Source organism: Corvus hawaiiensis, chromosome 26 (assembly GCF_020740725.1).
Source record: "Corvus hawaiiensis isolate bCorHaw1 chromosome 26, bCorHaw1.pri.cur, whole genome shotgun sequence".
Lineage (NCBI taxonomy): Eukaryota > Metazoa > Chordata > Aves > Passeriformes > Corvidae > Corvus > Corvus hawaiiensis.
In genome coordinates this window covers 44,532,216-44,548,272 of record NC_063238.1, presented here as the reverse complement: position 1 = coordinate 44,548,272, position 16,057 = coordinate 44,532,216, and the positions used below count along the sequence as shown (strand labels likewise).

At 54.3% G+C, this 16,057-nt stretch overlaps 5 protein-coding genes across 5 annotated transcripts; all 5 read left to right on the top strand.

Annotated features, from left to right (window-relative positions):
* Positions 1–1,233: 1,233 nt before the first annotated feature.
* Positions 1,234–1,738, top strand: LOC125317052 (feather beta keratin-like). Its single transcript, XM_048286655.1, has one exon. It carries the CDS (start codon positions 1,251–1,253, stop codon positions 1,566–1,568), a length of 318 nt encoding a protein of 105 aa, XP_048142612.1. The 5' UTR covers positions 1,234–1,250; the 3' UTR covers positions 1,569–1,738.
* A 2,925-nt stretch (positions 1,739–4,663) lies between these two features.
* LOC125317055 (feather beta keratin-like) lies at positions 4,664–5,168 on the top strand. The gene has a single exon (XM_048286657.1). It carries the CDS (start codon positions 4,681–4,683, stop codon positions 4,996–4,998), a length of 318 nt encoding a protein of 105 aa, XP_048142614.1. The 5' UTR covers positions 4,664–4,680; the 3' UTR covers positions 4,999–5,168.
* A 2,925-nt stretch (positions 5,169–8,093) lies between these two features.
* LOC125317053 (feather beta keratin-like) lies at positions 8,094–8,598 on the top strand. Its single transcript, XM_048286656.1, has one exon. It carries the CDS (start codon positions 8,111–8,113, stop codon positions 8,426–8,428), a length of 318 nt encoding a protein of 105 aa, XP_048142613.1. The 5' UTR covers positions 8,094–8,110; the 3' UTR covers positions 8,429–8,598.
* Positions 8,599–11,523: 2,925 nt separating this feature from the next.
* On the top strand, positions 11,524–12,028 carry LOC125317182 (feather beta keratin-like). The gene has a single exon (XM_048286879.1). The coding sequence runs from the start codon at positions 11,541–11,543 to the stop codon at positions 11,856–11,858; it is 318 nt and encodes a 105-aa protein (XP_048142836.1). The 5' UTR covers positions 11,524–11,540; the 3' UTR covers positions 11,859–12,028.
* Positions 12,029–14,953: 2,925 nt separating this feature from the next.
* On the top strand, positions 14,954–15,458 carry LOC125317181 (feather beta keratin-like). The gene has a single exon (XM_048286878.1). The coding sequence runs from the start codon at positions 14,971–14,973 to the stop codon at positions 15,286–15,288; it is 318 nt and encodes a 105-aa protein (XP_048142835.1). The 5' UTR covers positions 14,954–14,970; the 3' UTR covers positions 15,289–15,458.
* The last annotated feature ends 599 nt before the right edge of the window (positions 15,459–16,057 follow it).

The following is a 16,057-nucleotide window of genomic DNA, read 5'->3' as shown; positions in this document are numbered from 1 at the left end:
CAAGTCCACCATGAAACATATCCCCACAGGCCACATCTCCGCAGCTTCTAAATGCCTCCAGCAATGGTGACTGCACCACTGTCCTGAGCAGCCATTGAGAGGGCTTGACAACTCTTTCCATGAAGTAATTTTCCCTAATAAAAACTCCGCCTCTGCTGGGGAAACTCCATCCCCTCTTCTCCTATGGCTCAGGAAAAGGGAGACAAGGCTAACATCAAAGGATTTCCATTCAGGTACCTCTAGAGAGCAGAAGGCCAACCCTCTTTTTCTCAAAATTGAACATCCCAACTTCCTTCAGCTGCTCCTCCTCATGGGTCTCGTTCTCCTTATCCTTCACGCGTTTTCCTTTCCACGTGTAAGAGCCCAGCCCAGCTCTGTGACCTCCACATGGCCCAGGTAAGATGAGCACTAGGGATGAACCAACACAAGACTGTGGTGAGCATGGGAGGCCACCCTAAATCCCAGGAATTCCTTTCTCATGTCCAACAGGAAAGGAGAAGCATATAGACAGGCCTGGAGACATGGAGCCAAGGTGGGGACGGAGAGAACGTGATGAAAGCTTCCAGATCTCTCATCCCAAGTACACCTGCAAATCCCAACCAGCCTGACAGAGCTGGCATGGAACGGGGCTGCTCTTCCCAGCACAACCACAAACCCAAAAACACGAGTTCCACAGGCTGACCTCACTGATGACATCCCACTGTCCAAAGCTCCTGTCACGTCTCCAGCCCTCCCTGAAAAACATCATCATCACCCAACTTTGGTCTTTATTACTTGCTTTTAAAAGCTGCCGCCAAGGTCACATGGACGCGGCTTTAAGAGCAGGACATGACACTGCCGAATTGTGGGAAGGAAAACACTCTCCAGCTCATGACTCGCCAGGCTGGGCAGGCCAAGAGCTGCAGCCCGCAAAATGCCCCAAGGCCATGGGACAAGGCTGTCCCGCCCCTCCACAACCAGCATAAAAGCCGGCCCAGTGCCTCTCTCCCTCACACACTTCTCCTCACACCTTCTCCTCCTGCTCCTGTTGACAACAGGTGAGCATCAAGTCCCTGACCCTCCTGCTTCTGCACCCCTGGCCCCTCTCTGCCAGCACGCTCGGCCCCAGCCTCAGCAGCCCTCACGCCTCCCCACAGCCCCACAACAGCCTCCACACTCCCTCACCCTCCTGCATCACCGCCCCTCACACCCCCACACCCCGGCCCTGCCTCACTCCCCTCTCTCTTCCAGGGACCCTCCACACCACAGCCATGGCCTGCTACAACCGCTGCCAGCCCTGCGGACCCACCCCGCTGGCCAACAGCTGCAACGAGCCCTGTGCCCTGCAATGCCAGGACTCCCACGTTGTCATCAACCCTTCCCCCGTGCTGATCACCCTGCCGGGACCCATCATGACCTCCTTCCCCCAGAACACCGCTGTCGGATCCACCTCCTCAGCTGCTGTTGGCAGTGAACTCAGTGCCCAGGGACAGCCCATCTCTGGAGGCTTTGGTGGCTTTGGCTATGGCCTTGGCTATGGGCTGGGAGGCCTGGGCTGCTATGGCAGAAGGGGTGGCTACATCTGCTAAGGGCTCTCAGCACCAGCCCTGACACCACCAGCTCGGTGCCCTGGCAACAGCTCCTGCAAGCAAAACACATCAGCTGATGCTTGCTAGACTTGCACCTCAGACCAGCTCTTTTCAAAGTCTTTCTCTTCTCTCTTCATTCTTTTGTCTCAATAAAGCTCTGTTGCATCAAAGCCTTACACGCCTCCTCTTCTTTTGGAATTCGGCCTCACATCCTCACCCGGATTTCCAGGGCCGGAAATGAACAGGCCATTGGGGTGGATGCAAAAGGGCACAACACATTTCTTAGGAAATCTATCCCTAAGAGTAACCACCAAGACTGGCACGGGAAACAGGGGAGAGGGGGGACCTTCCAGAACATGACCCAAGCCCATCACTTGCTATACCAAAGCCTTTGACACATCAATGCTCTCTTGCCCATCAACGGTTCTGCGTAAATCTCTCCATGCCAGCACACACCTGACAGAATCTCTTCCCAGCAGCAATCTCAAGCCCTCCCAGCAAAGAGGGGGATTATATCATCCACTTAGGCAGGATCTCTGCAGTGCCAGTGCCTCCATCCCCTCTGCTCAAGCAGGCCCAACAAGAGCAGGATTTCCAGATCCATGGACTGCTCAGGTTTGGATCTCCTAGGGCACACACCTCTTCAACTTTGTGTCCACCCTCACCTTGAAAAATGCTTGCATTCTTTGCCACGGAATTCCATCTGGTTTCCCTTATGCCCTTGTGCTCTTGTCCTTTATGGCTGCACTGCTGAGAACAGCGGGGCTCCTTCACTGCATTCTCTGCCATCAGGGACTTGCACACACTGATGACACCCCCATCCATCCTCGTCTCCTGGGAGTCCCAGCTTTCTCAGGCTACGCTCCAGGAAAGATTCTCCAGCCCCCTTAGAATCTTGGTGGCCCTGAACTGGTCTAGTTTCAAGAAGTCCAGGAGCTTCTTCCAAGAAGTTTCTGAAAACTCTCCTTAACACTGGTGATGCCTTTTTAAATACGGGTTGATTGAGACCTTGTGGTCCCTTTGTTCTCCACCAGCACCACAGGGTCCTGCTCAGCCAAGCTGCTACCCACTCTCTCAGCCCACACCATGACCTGGAGCCCAGTGCTATTCCTGCCCAGATGCGGAACTTCACATTTCCTCCTCCTGAACTTCAGGAGATTCCTTTAACCCTCAGTCTCCACGTCCCTCTCACTCGCGGCACAACCATCCATTGCCTCAGCCGCTCCATCATCTGCCAACTCTCTGAGGGGCCAACAATCCCACTGCCCATGTCGTTGGTGAGAATGTTGAACAGGCTTGGCCTCATGGATATGATTCCGCACCTACTTCCCTTGAGACTTGGCTCCCTCTGGACTTTATGCCACTGATCAGCAGCCTCTGGGCACAGCCCCTCAGCCACTCACAGCCCACTCACTGCACTCTCAGGAAACCCAGGCTTGCTCGGCTGCTCTGGGAGTGGACAATGGCAAGGAGCCTCAAAGCCTTCACAAAAGGGTTGACTTCAAGAGCAGTACCAGCTCTCTCCTCATGCCCACAGGGACAGAGCTGACACAGAGCTCAGACAAGCACCATTTCCTCCAGGGAAATCCTCCAAGAGGAGTGGCCTCAGCACCGGACACTTGACACAACTCAAGACAACAAAGACCTGGCTCACCTCTCCCCTTCGGCTGCTCCCATCTACCCTCACCTCCCTTGAACACGTGACACCAACATCCATGGAATCAGTTCAGCTGAAAAAGACGCTTGACATTGAGTCCAACTGTAAACCAAGCTTTGTGGAGGCCACCAATCTTAGAAACATTTTATTTGGAGAAGACCCAAATGTAAACTATCATCCAGTCCAACCCTTCCCCCATCACTTCCAAGTCCACCATGAAACATATCCCCACAGGCCACATCTCCGCAGCTTCTAAATGCCTCCAGCAATGGTGACTGCACCACTGTCCTGAGCAGCCATTGAGAGGGCTTGACAACTCTTTCCATGAAGTAATTTTCCCTAATAAAAACTCCGCCTCTGCTGGGGAAACTCCATCCCCTCTTCTCCTATGGCTCAGGAAAAGGGAGACAAGGCTAACATCAAAGGATTTCCATTCAGGTACCTCTAGAGAGCAGAAGGCCAACCCTCTTTTTCTCAAAATTGAACATCCCAACTTCCTTCAGCTGCTCCTCCTCATGGGTCTCGTTCTCCTTATCCTTCACGCGTTTTCCTTTCCACGTGTAAGAGCCCAGCCCAGCTCTGTGACCTCCACATGGCCCAGGTAAGATGAGCACTAGGGATGAACCAACACAAGACTGTGGTGAGCATGGGAGGCCACCCTAAATCCCAGGAATTCCTTTCTCATGTCCAACAGGAAAGGAGAAGCATATAGACAGGCCTGGAGACATGGAGCCAAGGTGGGGACGGAGAGAACGTGATGAAAGCTTCCAGATCTCTCATCCCAAGTACACCTGCAAATCCCAACCAGCCTGACAGAGCTGGCATGGAACGGGGCTGCTCTTCCCAGCACAACCACAAACCCAAAAACACGAGTTCCACAGGCTGACCTCACTGATGACATCCCACTGTCCAAAGCTCCTGTCACGTCTCCAGCCCTCCCTGAAAAACATCATCATCACCCAACTTTGGTCTTTATTACTTGCTTTTAAAAGCTGCCGCCAAGGTCACATGGACGCGGCTTTAAGAGCAGGACATGACACTGCTGAATTGTGGGAAGGAAAACACTCTCCAGCTCATGACTCGCCAGGCTGGGCAGGCCAAGAGCTGCAGCCCGCAAAATGCCCCAAGGCCATGGGACAAGGCTGTCCCGCCCCTCCACAACCAGCATAAAAGCCGGCCCAGTGCCTCTCTCCCTCACACACTTCTCCTCACACCTTCTCCTCCTGCTCCTGTTGACAACAGGTGAGCATCAAGTCCCTGACCCTCCTGCTTCTGCACCCCTGGCCCCTCTCTGCCAGCACGCTCGGCCCCAGCCTCAGCAGCCCTCACGCCTCCCCACAGCCCCACAACAGCCTCCACACTCCCTCACCCTCCTGCATCACCGCCCCTCATACCCCCACACCCCGGCCCTGCCTCACTCCCCTCTCTCTTCCAGGGACCCTCCACACCACAGCCATGGCCTGCTACAACCGCTGCCAGCCCTGCGGACCCACCCCGCTGGCCAACAGCTGCAACGAGCCCTGTGCCCTGCAATGCCAGGACTCCCACGTTGTCATCAACCCTTCCCCCGTGCTGATCACCCTGCCGGGACCCATCATGACCTCCTTCCCCCAGAACACCGCTGTCGGATCCACCTCCTCAGCTGCTGTTGGCAGTGAACTCAGTGCCCAGGGACAGCCCATCTCTGGAGGCTTTGGTGGCTTTGGCTATGGCCTTGGCTATGGGCTGGGAGGCCTGGGCTGCTATGGCAGAAGGGGTGGCTACATCTGCTAAGGGCTCTCAGCACCAGCCCTGACACCACCAGCTCGGTGCTCTGGCAAAAGCTCCTGCAAGCAAAACACATCAGCTGATGCTTGCTAGACTTGCACCTCAGACCAGCTCTTTTCAAAGTCTTTCTCTTCTCTCTTCATTCTTTTGTCTCAATAAAGCTCTGTTGCATCAAAGCCTTACACGCCTCCTCTTCTTTTGGAATTCGGCCTCACATCCTCACCCGGATTTCCAGGGCCGGAAATGAACAGGCCATTGGGGTGGATGCAAAAGGGCACAACACATTTCTTAGGAAATCTATCCCTAAGAGTAACCACCAAGACTGGCACGGGAAACAGGGGAGAGGGGGGACCTTCCAGAACATGACCCAAGCCCATCACTTGCTATACCAAAGCCTTTGACACATCAATGCTCTCTTGCCCATCAACGGTTCTGCGTAAATCTCTCCATGCCAGCACACACCTGACAGAATCTCTTCCCAGCAGCAATCTCAAGCCCTCCCAGCAAAGAGGGGGATTATATCATCCACTTAGGCAGGATCTCTGCAGTGCCAGTGCCTCCATCCCCTCTGCTCAAGCAGGCCCAACAAGAGCAGGATTTCCAGATCCATGGACTGCTCAGGTTTGGATCTCCCAGGGCACACACCTCTTCAACTTTGTGTCCACCCTCACCTTGAAAAATGCTTGCATTCTTTGCCACGGAATTCCATCTGGTTTCCCTTATGCCCTTGTGCTCTTGTCCTTTATGGCTGCACTGCTGAGAACAGCGGGGCTCCTTCACTGCATTCTCTGCCATCAGGGACTTGCACACACTGATGACACCCCCATCCATCCTCGTCTCCTGGGAGTCCCAGCTTTCTCAGGCTACGCTCCAGGAAAGATTCTCCAGCCCCCTTAGAATCTTGGTGGCCCTGAACTGGTCTAGTTTCAAGAAGTCCAGGAGCTTCTTCCAAGAAGTTTCTGAAAACTCTCCTTAACACTGGTGATGCCTTTTTAAGTACGGGTTGATTGAGACCTTGTGGTCCCTTTGTTCTCCACCAGCACCACAGGGTCCTGCTCAGCCAAGCTGCTACCCACTCTCTCAGCCCACACCATGACCTGGAGCCCAGTGCTATTCCTGCCCAGATGCGGAACTTCACATTTCCTCCTCCTGAACTTCAGGAGATTCCTTTAACCCTCAGTCTCCACGTCCCTCTCACTTGCGGCACAACCATCCATTGCCTCAGCCGCTCCATCATCTGCCAACTCTCTGAGGGGCCAACAATCCCACTGCCCATGTCGTTGGTGAGAATGTTGAACAGGCTTGGCCTCATGGATATGATTCCGCACCTACTTCCCTTGAGACTTGGCTCCCTCTGGACTTTATGCCACTGATCAGCAGCCTCTGGGCACAGCCCCTCAGCCACTCACAGCCCACTCACTGCACTCTCAGGAAACCCAGGCTTGCTCGGCTGCTCTGGGAGTGGACAATGGCAAGGAGCCTCAAAGCCTTCACAAAAGGGTTGACTTCAAGAGCAGTACCAGCTCTCTCCTCATGCCCACAGGGACAGAGCTGACACAGAGCTCAGACAAGCACCATTTCCTCCAGGGAAATCCTCCAAGAGGAGTGGCCTCAGCACCGGACACTTGACACAACTCAAGACAACAAAGACCTGGCTCACCTCTCCCCTTCGGCTGCTCCCATCTACCCTCACCTCCCTTGAACACGTGACACCAACATCCATGGAATCAGTTCAGCTGAAAAAGACGCTTGACATTGAGTCCAACTGTAAACCAAGCTTTGTGGAGGCCACCAATCTTAGAAACATTTTATTTGGAGAAGACCCAAATGTAAACTATCATCCAGTCCAACCCTTCCCCCATCACTTCCAAGTCCACCATGAAACATATCCCCACAGGCCACATCTCCGCAGCTTCTAAATGCCTCCAGCAATGGTGACTGCACCACTGTCCTGAGCAGCCATTGAGAGGGCTTGACAACTCTTTCCATGAAGTAATTTTCCCTAATAAAAACTCCGCCTCTGCTGGGGAAACTCCATCCCCTCTTCTCCTATGGCTCAGGAAAAGGGAGACAAGGCTAACATCAAAGGATTTCCATTCAGGTACCTCTAGAGAGCAGAAGGCCAACCCTCTTTTTCTCAAAATTGAACATCCCAACTTCCTTCAGCTGCTCCTCCTCATGGGTCTCGTTCTCCTTATCCTTCACGCGTTTTCCTTTCCACGTGTAAGAGCCCAGCCCAGCTCTGTGACCTCCACATGGCCCAGGTAAGATGAGCACTAGGGATGAACCAACACAAGACTGTGGTGAGCATGGGAGGCCTCCCTAAATCCCAGGAATTCCTTTCTCATGTCCAACAGGAAAGGAGAAGCATATAGACAGGCCTGGAGACATGGAGCCAAGGTGGGGACGGAGAGAACGTGATGAAAGCTTCCAGATCTCTCATCCCAAGTACACCTGCAAATCCCAACCAGCCTGACAGAGCTGGCATGGAACGGGGCTGCTCTTCCCAGCACAACCACAAACCCAAAAACACGAGTTCCACAGGCTGACCTCACTGATGACATCCCACTGTCCAAAGCTCCTGTCACGTCTCCAGCCCTCCCTGAAAAACATCATCATCACCCAACTTTGGTCTTTATTACTTGCTTTTAAAAGCTGCCGCCAAGGTCACATGGACGCGGCTTTAAGAGCAGGACATGACACTGCCGAATTGTGGGAAGGAAAACACTCTCCAGCTCATGACTCGCCAGGCTGGGCAGGCCAAGAGCTGCAGCCCGCAAAATGCCCCAAGGCCATGGGACAAGGCTGTCCCGCCCCTCCACAACCAGCATAAAAGCCGGCCCAGTGCCTCTCTCCCTCACACACTTCTCCTCACACCTTCTCCTCCTGCTCCTGTTGACAACAGGTGAGCATCAAGTCCCTGACCCTCCTGCTTCTGCACCCCTGGCCCCTCTCTGCCAGCACGCTCGGCCCCAGCCTCAGCAGCCCTCACGCCTCCCCACAGCCCCACAACAGCCTCCACACTCCCTCACCCTCCTGCATCACCGCCCCTCACACCCCCACACCCCGGCCCTGCCTCACTCCCCTCTCTCTTCCAGGGACCCTCCACACCACAGCCATGGCCTGCTACAACCGCTGCCAGCCCTGCGGACCCACCCCGCTGGCCAACAGCTGCAACGAGCCCTGTGCCCTGCAATGCCAGGACTCCCACGTTGTCATCAACCCTTCCCCCGTGCTGATCACCCTGCCGGGACCCATCATGACCTCCTTCCCCCAGAACACCGCTGTCGGATCCACCTCCTCAGCTGCTGTTGGCAGTGAACTCAGTGCCCAGGGACAGCCCATCTCTGGAGGCTTTGGTGGCTTTGGCTATGGCCTTGGCTATGGGCTGGGAGGCCTGGGCTGCTATGGCAGAAGGGGTGGCTACATCTGCTAAGGGCTCTCAGCACCAGCCCTGACACCACCAGCTCGGTGCCCTGGCAACAGCTCCTGCAAGCAAAACACATCAGCTGATGCTTGCTAGACTTGCACCTCAGACCAGCTCTTTTCAAAGTCTTTCTCTTCTCTCTTCATTCTTTTGTCTCAATAAAGCTCTGTTGCATCAAAGCCTTACACGCCTCCTCTTCTTTTGGAATTCGGCCTCACATCCTCACCCGGATTTCCAGGGCCGGAAATGAACAGGCCATTGGGGTGGATGCAAAAGGGCACAACACATTTCTTAGGAAATCTATCCCTAAGAGTAACCACCAAGACTGGCACGGGAAACAGGGGAGAGGGGGGACCTTCCAGAACATGACCCAAGCCCATCACTTGCTATACCAAAGCCTTTGACACATCAATGCTCTCTTGCCCATCAACGGTTCTGCGTAAATCTCTCCATGCCAGCACACACCTGACAGAATCTCTTCCCAGCAGCAATCTCAAGCCCTCCCAGCAAAGAGGGGGATTATATCATCCACTTAGGCAGGATCTCTGCAGTGCCAGTGCCTCCATCCCCTCTGCTCAAGCAGGCCCAACAAGAGCAGGATTTCCAGATCCATGGACTGCTCAGGTTTGGATCTCCCAGGGCACACACCTCTTCAACTTTGTGTCCACCCTCACCTTGAAAAATGCTTGCATTCTTTGCCACGGAATTCCATCTGGTTTCCCTTATGCCCTTGTGCTCTTGTCCTTTATGGCTGCACTGCTGAGAACAGCGGGGCTCCTTCACTGCATTCTCTGCCATCAGGGACTTGCACACACTGATGACACCCCCATCCATCCTCGTCTCCTGGGAGTCCCAGCTTTCTCAGGCTACGCTCCAGGAAAGATTCTCCAGCCCCCTTAGAATCTTGGTGGCCCTGAACTGGTCTAGTTTCAAGAAGTCCAGGAGCTTCTTCCAAGAAGTTTCTGAAAACTCTCCTTAACACTGGTGATGCCTTTTTAAGTACGGGTTGATTGAGACCTTGTGGTCCCTTTGTTCTCCACCAGCACCACAGGGTCCTGCTCAGCCAAGCTGCTACCCACTCTCTCAGCCCACACCATGACCTGGAGCCCAGTGCTATTCCTGCCCAGATGCGGAACTTCACATTTCCTCCTCCTGAACTTCAGGAGATTCCTTTAACCCTCAGTCTCCACGTCCCTCTCACTCGCGGCACAACCATCCATTGCCTCAGCCGCTCCATCATCTGCCAACTCTCTGAGGGGCCAACAATCCCACTGCCCATGTCGTTGGTGAGAATGTTGAACAGGCTTGGCCTCATGGATATGATTCCGCACCTACTTCCCTTGAGACTTGGCTCCCTCTGGACTTTATGCCACTGATCAGCAGCCTCTGGGCACAGCCCCTCAGCCACTCACAGCCCACTCACTGCACTCTCAGGAAACCCAGGCTTGCTCGGCTGCTCTGGGAGTGGACAATGGCAAGGAGCCTCAAAGCCTTCACAAAAGGGTTGACTTCAAGAGCAGTACCAGCTCTCTCCTCATGCCCACAGGGACAGAGCTGACACAGAGCTCAGACAAGCACCATTTCCTCCAGGGAAATCCTCCAAGAGGAGTGGCCTCAGCACCGGACACTTGACACAACTCAAGACAACAAAGACCTGGCTCACCTCTCCCCTTCGGCTGCTCCCATCTACCCTCACCTCCCTTGAACACGTGACACCAACATCCATGGAATCAGTTCAGCTGAAAAAGACGCTTGACATTGAGTCCAACTGTAAACCAAGCTTTGTGGAGGCCACCAATCTTAGAAACATTTTATTTGGAGAAGACCCAAATGTAAACTATCATCCAGTCCAACCCTTCCCCCATCACTTCCAAGTCCACCATGAAACATATCCCCACAGGCCACATCTCCGCAGCTTCTAAATGCCTCCAGCAATGGTGACTGCACCACTGTCCTGAGCAGCCATTGAGAGGGCTTGACAACTCTTTCCATGAAGTAATTTTCCCTAATAAAAACTCCGCCTCTGCTGGGGAAACTCCATCCCCTCTTCTCCTATGGCTCAGGAAAAGGGAGACAAGGCTAACATCAAAGGATTTCCATTCAGGTACCTCTAGAGAGCAGAAGGCCAACCCTCTTTTTCTCAAAATTGAACATCCCAACTTCCTTCAGCTGCTCCTCCTCATGGGTCTCGTTCTCCTTATCCTTCACGCGTTTTCCTTTCCACGTGTAAGAGCCCAGCCCAGCTCTGTGACCTCCACATGGCCCAGGTAAGATGAGCACTAGGGATGAACCAACACAAGACTGTGGTGAGCATGGGAGGCCTCCCTAAATCCCAGGAATTCCTTTCTCATGTCCAACAGGAAAGGAGAAGCATATAGACAGGCCTGGAGACATGGAGCCAAGGTGGGGACGGAGAGAACGTGATGAAAGCTTCCAGATCTCTCATCCCAAGTACACCTGCAAATCCCAACCAGCCTGACAGAGCTGGCATGGAACGGGGCTGCTCTTCCCAGCACAACCACAAACCCAAAAACACGAGTTCCACAGGCTGACCTCACTGATGACATCCCACTGTCCAAAGCTCCTGTCACGTCTCCAGCCCTCCCTGAAAAACATCATCATCACCCAACTTTGGTCTTTATTACTTGCTTTTAAAAGCTGCCGCCAAGGTCACATGGACGCGGCTTTAAGAGCAGGACATGACACTGCCGAATTGTGGGAAGGAAAACACTCTCCAGCTCATGACTCGCCAGGCTGGGCAGGCCAAGAGCTGCAGCCCGCAAAATGCCCCAAGGCCATGGGACAAGGCTGTCCCGCCCCTCCACAACCAGCATAAAAGCCGGCCCAGTGCCTCTCTCCCTCACACACTTCTCCTCACACCTTCTCCTCCTGCTCCTGTTGACAACAGGTGAGCATCAAGTCCCTGACCCTCCTGCTTCTGCACCCCTGGCCCCTCTCTGCCAGCACGCTCGGCCCCAGCCTCAGCAGCCCTCACGCCTCCCCACAGCCCCACAACAGCCTCCACACTCCCTCACCCTCCTGCATCACCGCCCCTCACACCCCCACACCCCGGCCCTGCCTCACTCCCCTCTCTCTTCCAGGGACCCTCCACACCACAGCCATGGCCTGCTACAACCGCTGCCAGCCCTGCGGACCCACCCCGCTGGCCAACAGCTGCAACGAGCCCTGTGCCCTGCAATGCCAGGACTCCCACGTTGTCATCAACCCTTCCCCCGTGCTGATCACCCTGCCGGGACCCATCATGACCTCCTTCCCCCAGAACACCGCTGTCGGATCCACCTCCTCAGCTGCTGTTGGCAGTGAACTCAGTGCCCAGGGACAGCCCATCTCTGGAGGCTTTGGTGGCTTTGGCTATGGCCTTGGCTATGGGCTGGGAGGCCTGGGCTGCTATGGCAGAAGGGGTGGCTACATCTGCTAAGGGCTCTCAGCACCAGCCCTGACACCACCAGCTCGGTGCTCTGGCAAAAGCTCCTGCAAGCAAAACACATCAGCTGATGCTTGCTAGACTTGCACCTCAGACCAGCTCTTTTCAAAGTCTTTCTCTTCTCTCTTCATTCTTTTGTCTCAATAAAGCTCTGTTGCATCAAAGCCTTACACGCCTCCTCTTCTTTTGGAATTCGGCCTCACATCCTCACCCGGATTTCCAGGGCCGGAAATGAACAGGCCATTGGGGTGGATGCAAAAGGGCACAACACATTTCTTAGGAAATCTATCCCTAAGAGTAACCACCAAGACTGGCACGGGAAACAGGGGAGAGGGGGGACCTTCCAGAACATGACCCAAGCCCATCACTTGCTATACCAAAGCCTTTGACACATCAATGCTCTCTTGCCCATCAACGGTTCTGCGTAAATCTCTCCATGCCAGCACACACCTGACAGAATCTCTTCCCAGCAGCAATCTCAAGCCCTCCCAGCAAAGAGGGGGATTATATCATCCACTTAGGCAGGATCTCTGCAGTGCCAGTGCCTCCATCCCCTCTGCTCAAGCAGGCCCAACAAGAGCAGGATTTCCAGATCCATGGACTGCTCAGGTTTGGATCTCCCAGGGCACACACCTCTTCAACTTTGTGTCCACCCTCACCTTGAAAAATGCTTGCATTCTTTGCCACGGAATTCCATCTGGTTTCCCTTATGCCCTTGTGCTCTTGTCCTTTATGGCTGCACTGCTGAGAACAGCGGGGCTCCTTCACTGCATTCTCTGCCATCAGGGACTTGCACACACTGATGACACCCCCATCCATCCTCGTCTCCTGGGAGTCCCAGCTTTCTCAGGCTACGCTCCAGGAAAGATTCTCCAGCCCTCTTAGAATCTTGGTGGCCCTGAACTGGTCTAGTTTCAAGAAGTCCAGGAGCTTCTTCCAAGAAGTTTCTGAAAACTCTCCTTAACACTGGTGATGCCTTTTTAAATACGGGTTGATTGAGACCTTGTGGTCCCTTTGTTCTCCACCAGCACCACAGGGTCCTGCTCAGCCAAGCTGCTACCCACTCTCTCAGCCCACACCATGACCTGGAGCCCAGTGCTATTCCTGCCCAGATGCGGAACTTCACATTTCCTCCTCCTGAACTTCAGGAGATTCCTTTAACCCTCAGTCTCCACGTCCCTCTCACTCGCGGCACAACCATCCATTGCCTCAGCCGCTCCATCATCTGCCAACTCTCTGAGGGGCCAACAATCCCACTGCCCATGTCGTTGGTGAGAATGTTGAACAGGCTTGGCCTCATGGATATGATTCCGCACCTACTTCCCTTGAGACTTGGCTCCCTCTGGACTTTATGCCACTGATCAGCAGCCTCTGGGCACAGCCCCTCAGCCACTCACAGCCCACTCACTGCACTCTCAGGAAACCCAGGCTTGCTCGGCTGCTCTGGGAGTGGACAATGGCAAGGAGCCTCAAAGCCTTCACAAAAAGGTTGACTTCAAGAGCAGTACCAGCTCTCTCCTCATGCCCACAGGGACAGAGCTGACACAGAGCTCAGACAAGCACCATTTCCTCCAGGGAAATCCTCCAAGAGGAGTGGCCTCAGCACCGGACACTTGACACAACTCAAGACAACAAAGACCTGGCTCACCTCTCCCCTTCGGCTGCTCCCATCTACCCTCACCTCCCTTGAACACGTGACACCAACATCCATGGAATCAGTTCAGCTGAAAAAGACGCTTGACATTGAGTCCAACTGTAAACCAAGCTTTGTGGAGGCCACCAATCTTAGAAACATTTTATTTGGAGAAGACCCAAATGTAAACTATCATCCAGTCCAACCCTTCCCCCATCACTTCCAAGTCCACCATGAAACATATCCCCACAGGCCACATCTCCGCAGCTTCTAAATGCCTCCAGCAATGGTGACTGCACCACTGTCCTGAGCAGCCATTGAGAGGGCTTGACAACTCTTTCCATGAAGTAATTTTCCCTAATAAAAACTCCGCCTCTGCTGGGGAAACTCCATCCCCTCTTCTCCTATGGCTCAGGAAAAGGGAGACAAGGCTAACATCAAAGGATTTCCATTCAGGTACCTCTAGAGAGCAGAAGGCCAACCCTCTTTTTCTCAAAATTGAACATCCCAACTTCCTTCAGCTGCTCCTCCTCATGGGTCTCGTTCTCCTTATCCTTCACGCGTTTTCCTTTCCACGTGTAAGAGCCCAGCCCAGCTCTGTGACCTCCACATGGCCCAGGTAAGATGAGCACTAGGGATGAACCAACACAAGACTGTGGTGAGCATGGGAGGCCTCCCTAAATCCCAGGAATTCCTTTCTCATGTCCAACAGGAAAGGAGAAGCATATAGACAGGCCTGGAGACATGGAGCCAAGGTGGGGACGGAGAGAACGTGATGAAAGCTTCCAGATCTCTCATCCCAAGTACACCTGCAAATCCCAACCAGCCTGACAGAGCTGGCATGGAACGGGGCTGCTCTTCCCAGCACAACCACAAACCCAAAAACACGAGTTCCACAGGCTGACCTCACTGATGACATCCCACTGTCCAAAGCTCCTGTCACGTCTCCAGCCCTCCCTGAAAAACATCATCATCACCCAACTTTGGTCTTTATTACTTGCTTTTAAAAGCTGCCGCCAAGGTCACATGGACGCGGCTTTAAGAGCAGGACATGACACTGCCGAATTGTGGGAAGGAAAACACTCTCCAGCTCATGACTCGCCAGGCTGGGCAGGCCAAGAGCTGCAGCCCGCAAAATGCCCCAAGGCCATGGGACAAGGCTGTCCCGCCCCTCCACAACCAGCATAAAAGCCGGCCCAGTGCCTCTCTCCCTCACACACTTCTCCTCACACCTTCTCCTCCTGCTCCTGTTGACAACAGGTGAGCATCAAGTCCCTGACCCTCCTGCTTCTGCACCCCTGGCCCCTCTCTGCCAGCACGCTCGGCCCCAGCCTCAGCAGCCCTCACGCCTCCCCACAGCCCCACAACAGCCTCCACACTCCCTCACCCTCCTGCATCACCGCCCCTCACACCCCCACACCCCGGCCCTGCCTCACTCCCCTCTCTCTTCCAGGGACCCTCCACACCACAGCCATGGCCTGCTACAACCGCTGCCAGCCCTGCGGACCCACCCCGCTGGCCAACAGCTGCAACGAGCCCTGTGCCCTGCAATGCCAGGACTCCCACGTTGTCATCAACCCTTCCCCCGTGCTGATCACCCTGCCGGGACCCATCATGACCTCCTTCCCCCAGAACACCGCTGTCGGATCCACCTCCTCAGCTGCTGTTGGCAGTGAACTCAGTGCCCAGGGACAGCCCATCTCTGGAGGCTTTGGTGGCTTTGGCTATGGCCTTGGCTATGGGCTGGGAGGCCTGGGCTGCTATGGCAGAAGGGATGGCTACATCTGCTAAGGGCTCTCAGCACCAGCCCTGACACCACCAGCTCGGTGCCCTGGCAACAGCTCCTGCAAGCAAAACACATCAGCTGATGCTTGCTAGACTTGCACCTCAGACCAGCTCTTTTCAAAGTCTTTCTCTTCTCTCTTCATTCTTTTGTCTCAATAAAGCTCTGTTGCATCAAAGCCTTACACGCCTCCTCTTCTTTTGGAATTCGGCCTCACATCCTCACCCGGATTTCCAGGGCCGGAAATGAACAGGCCATTGGGGTGGATGCAAAAGGGCACAACACATTTCTTAGGAAATCTATCCCTAAGAGTAACCACCAAGACTGGCACGGGAAACAGGGGAGAGGGGGGACCTTCCAGAACATGACCCAAGCCCATCACTTGCTATACCAAAGCCTTTGACACATCAATGCTCTCTTGCCCATCAACGGTTCTGCGTAAATCTCTCCATGCCAGCACACACCTGACAGAATCTCTTCCCAGCAGCAATCTCAAGCCCTCCCAGCAAAGAGGGGGATTATATCATCCACTTAGGCAGGATCTCTGCAGTGCCAGTGCCTCCATCCCCTCTGCTCAAGCAGGCCCAACAAGAGCAGGATTTCCAGATCCATGGACTGCTCAGGTTTGGATCTCCCAGGGCACACACCTCTTCAACTTTGTGTCCACCCTCACCTTGAAAAATGCTTGCATTCTTTGCCACGGAATTCCATCTGGTTTCCCTTATGCCCTTGTGCTCTTGTCCTTTATGGCTGCACTGCTGAGAACAGCGGGGCTCC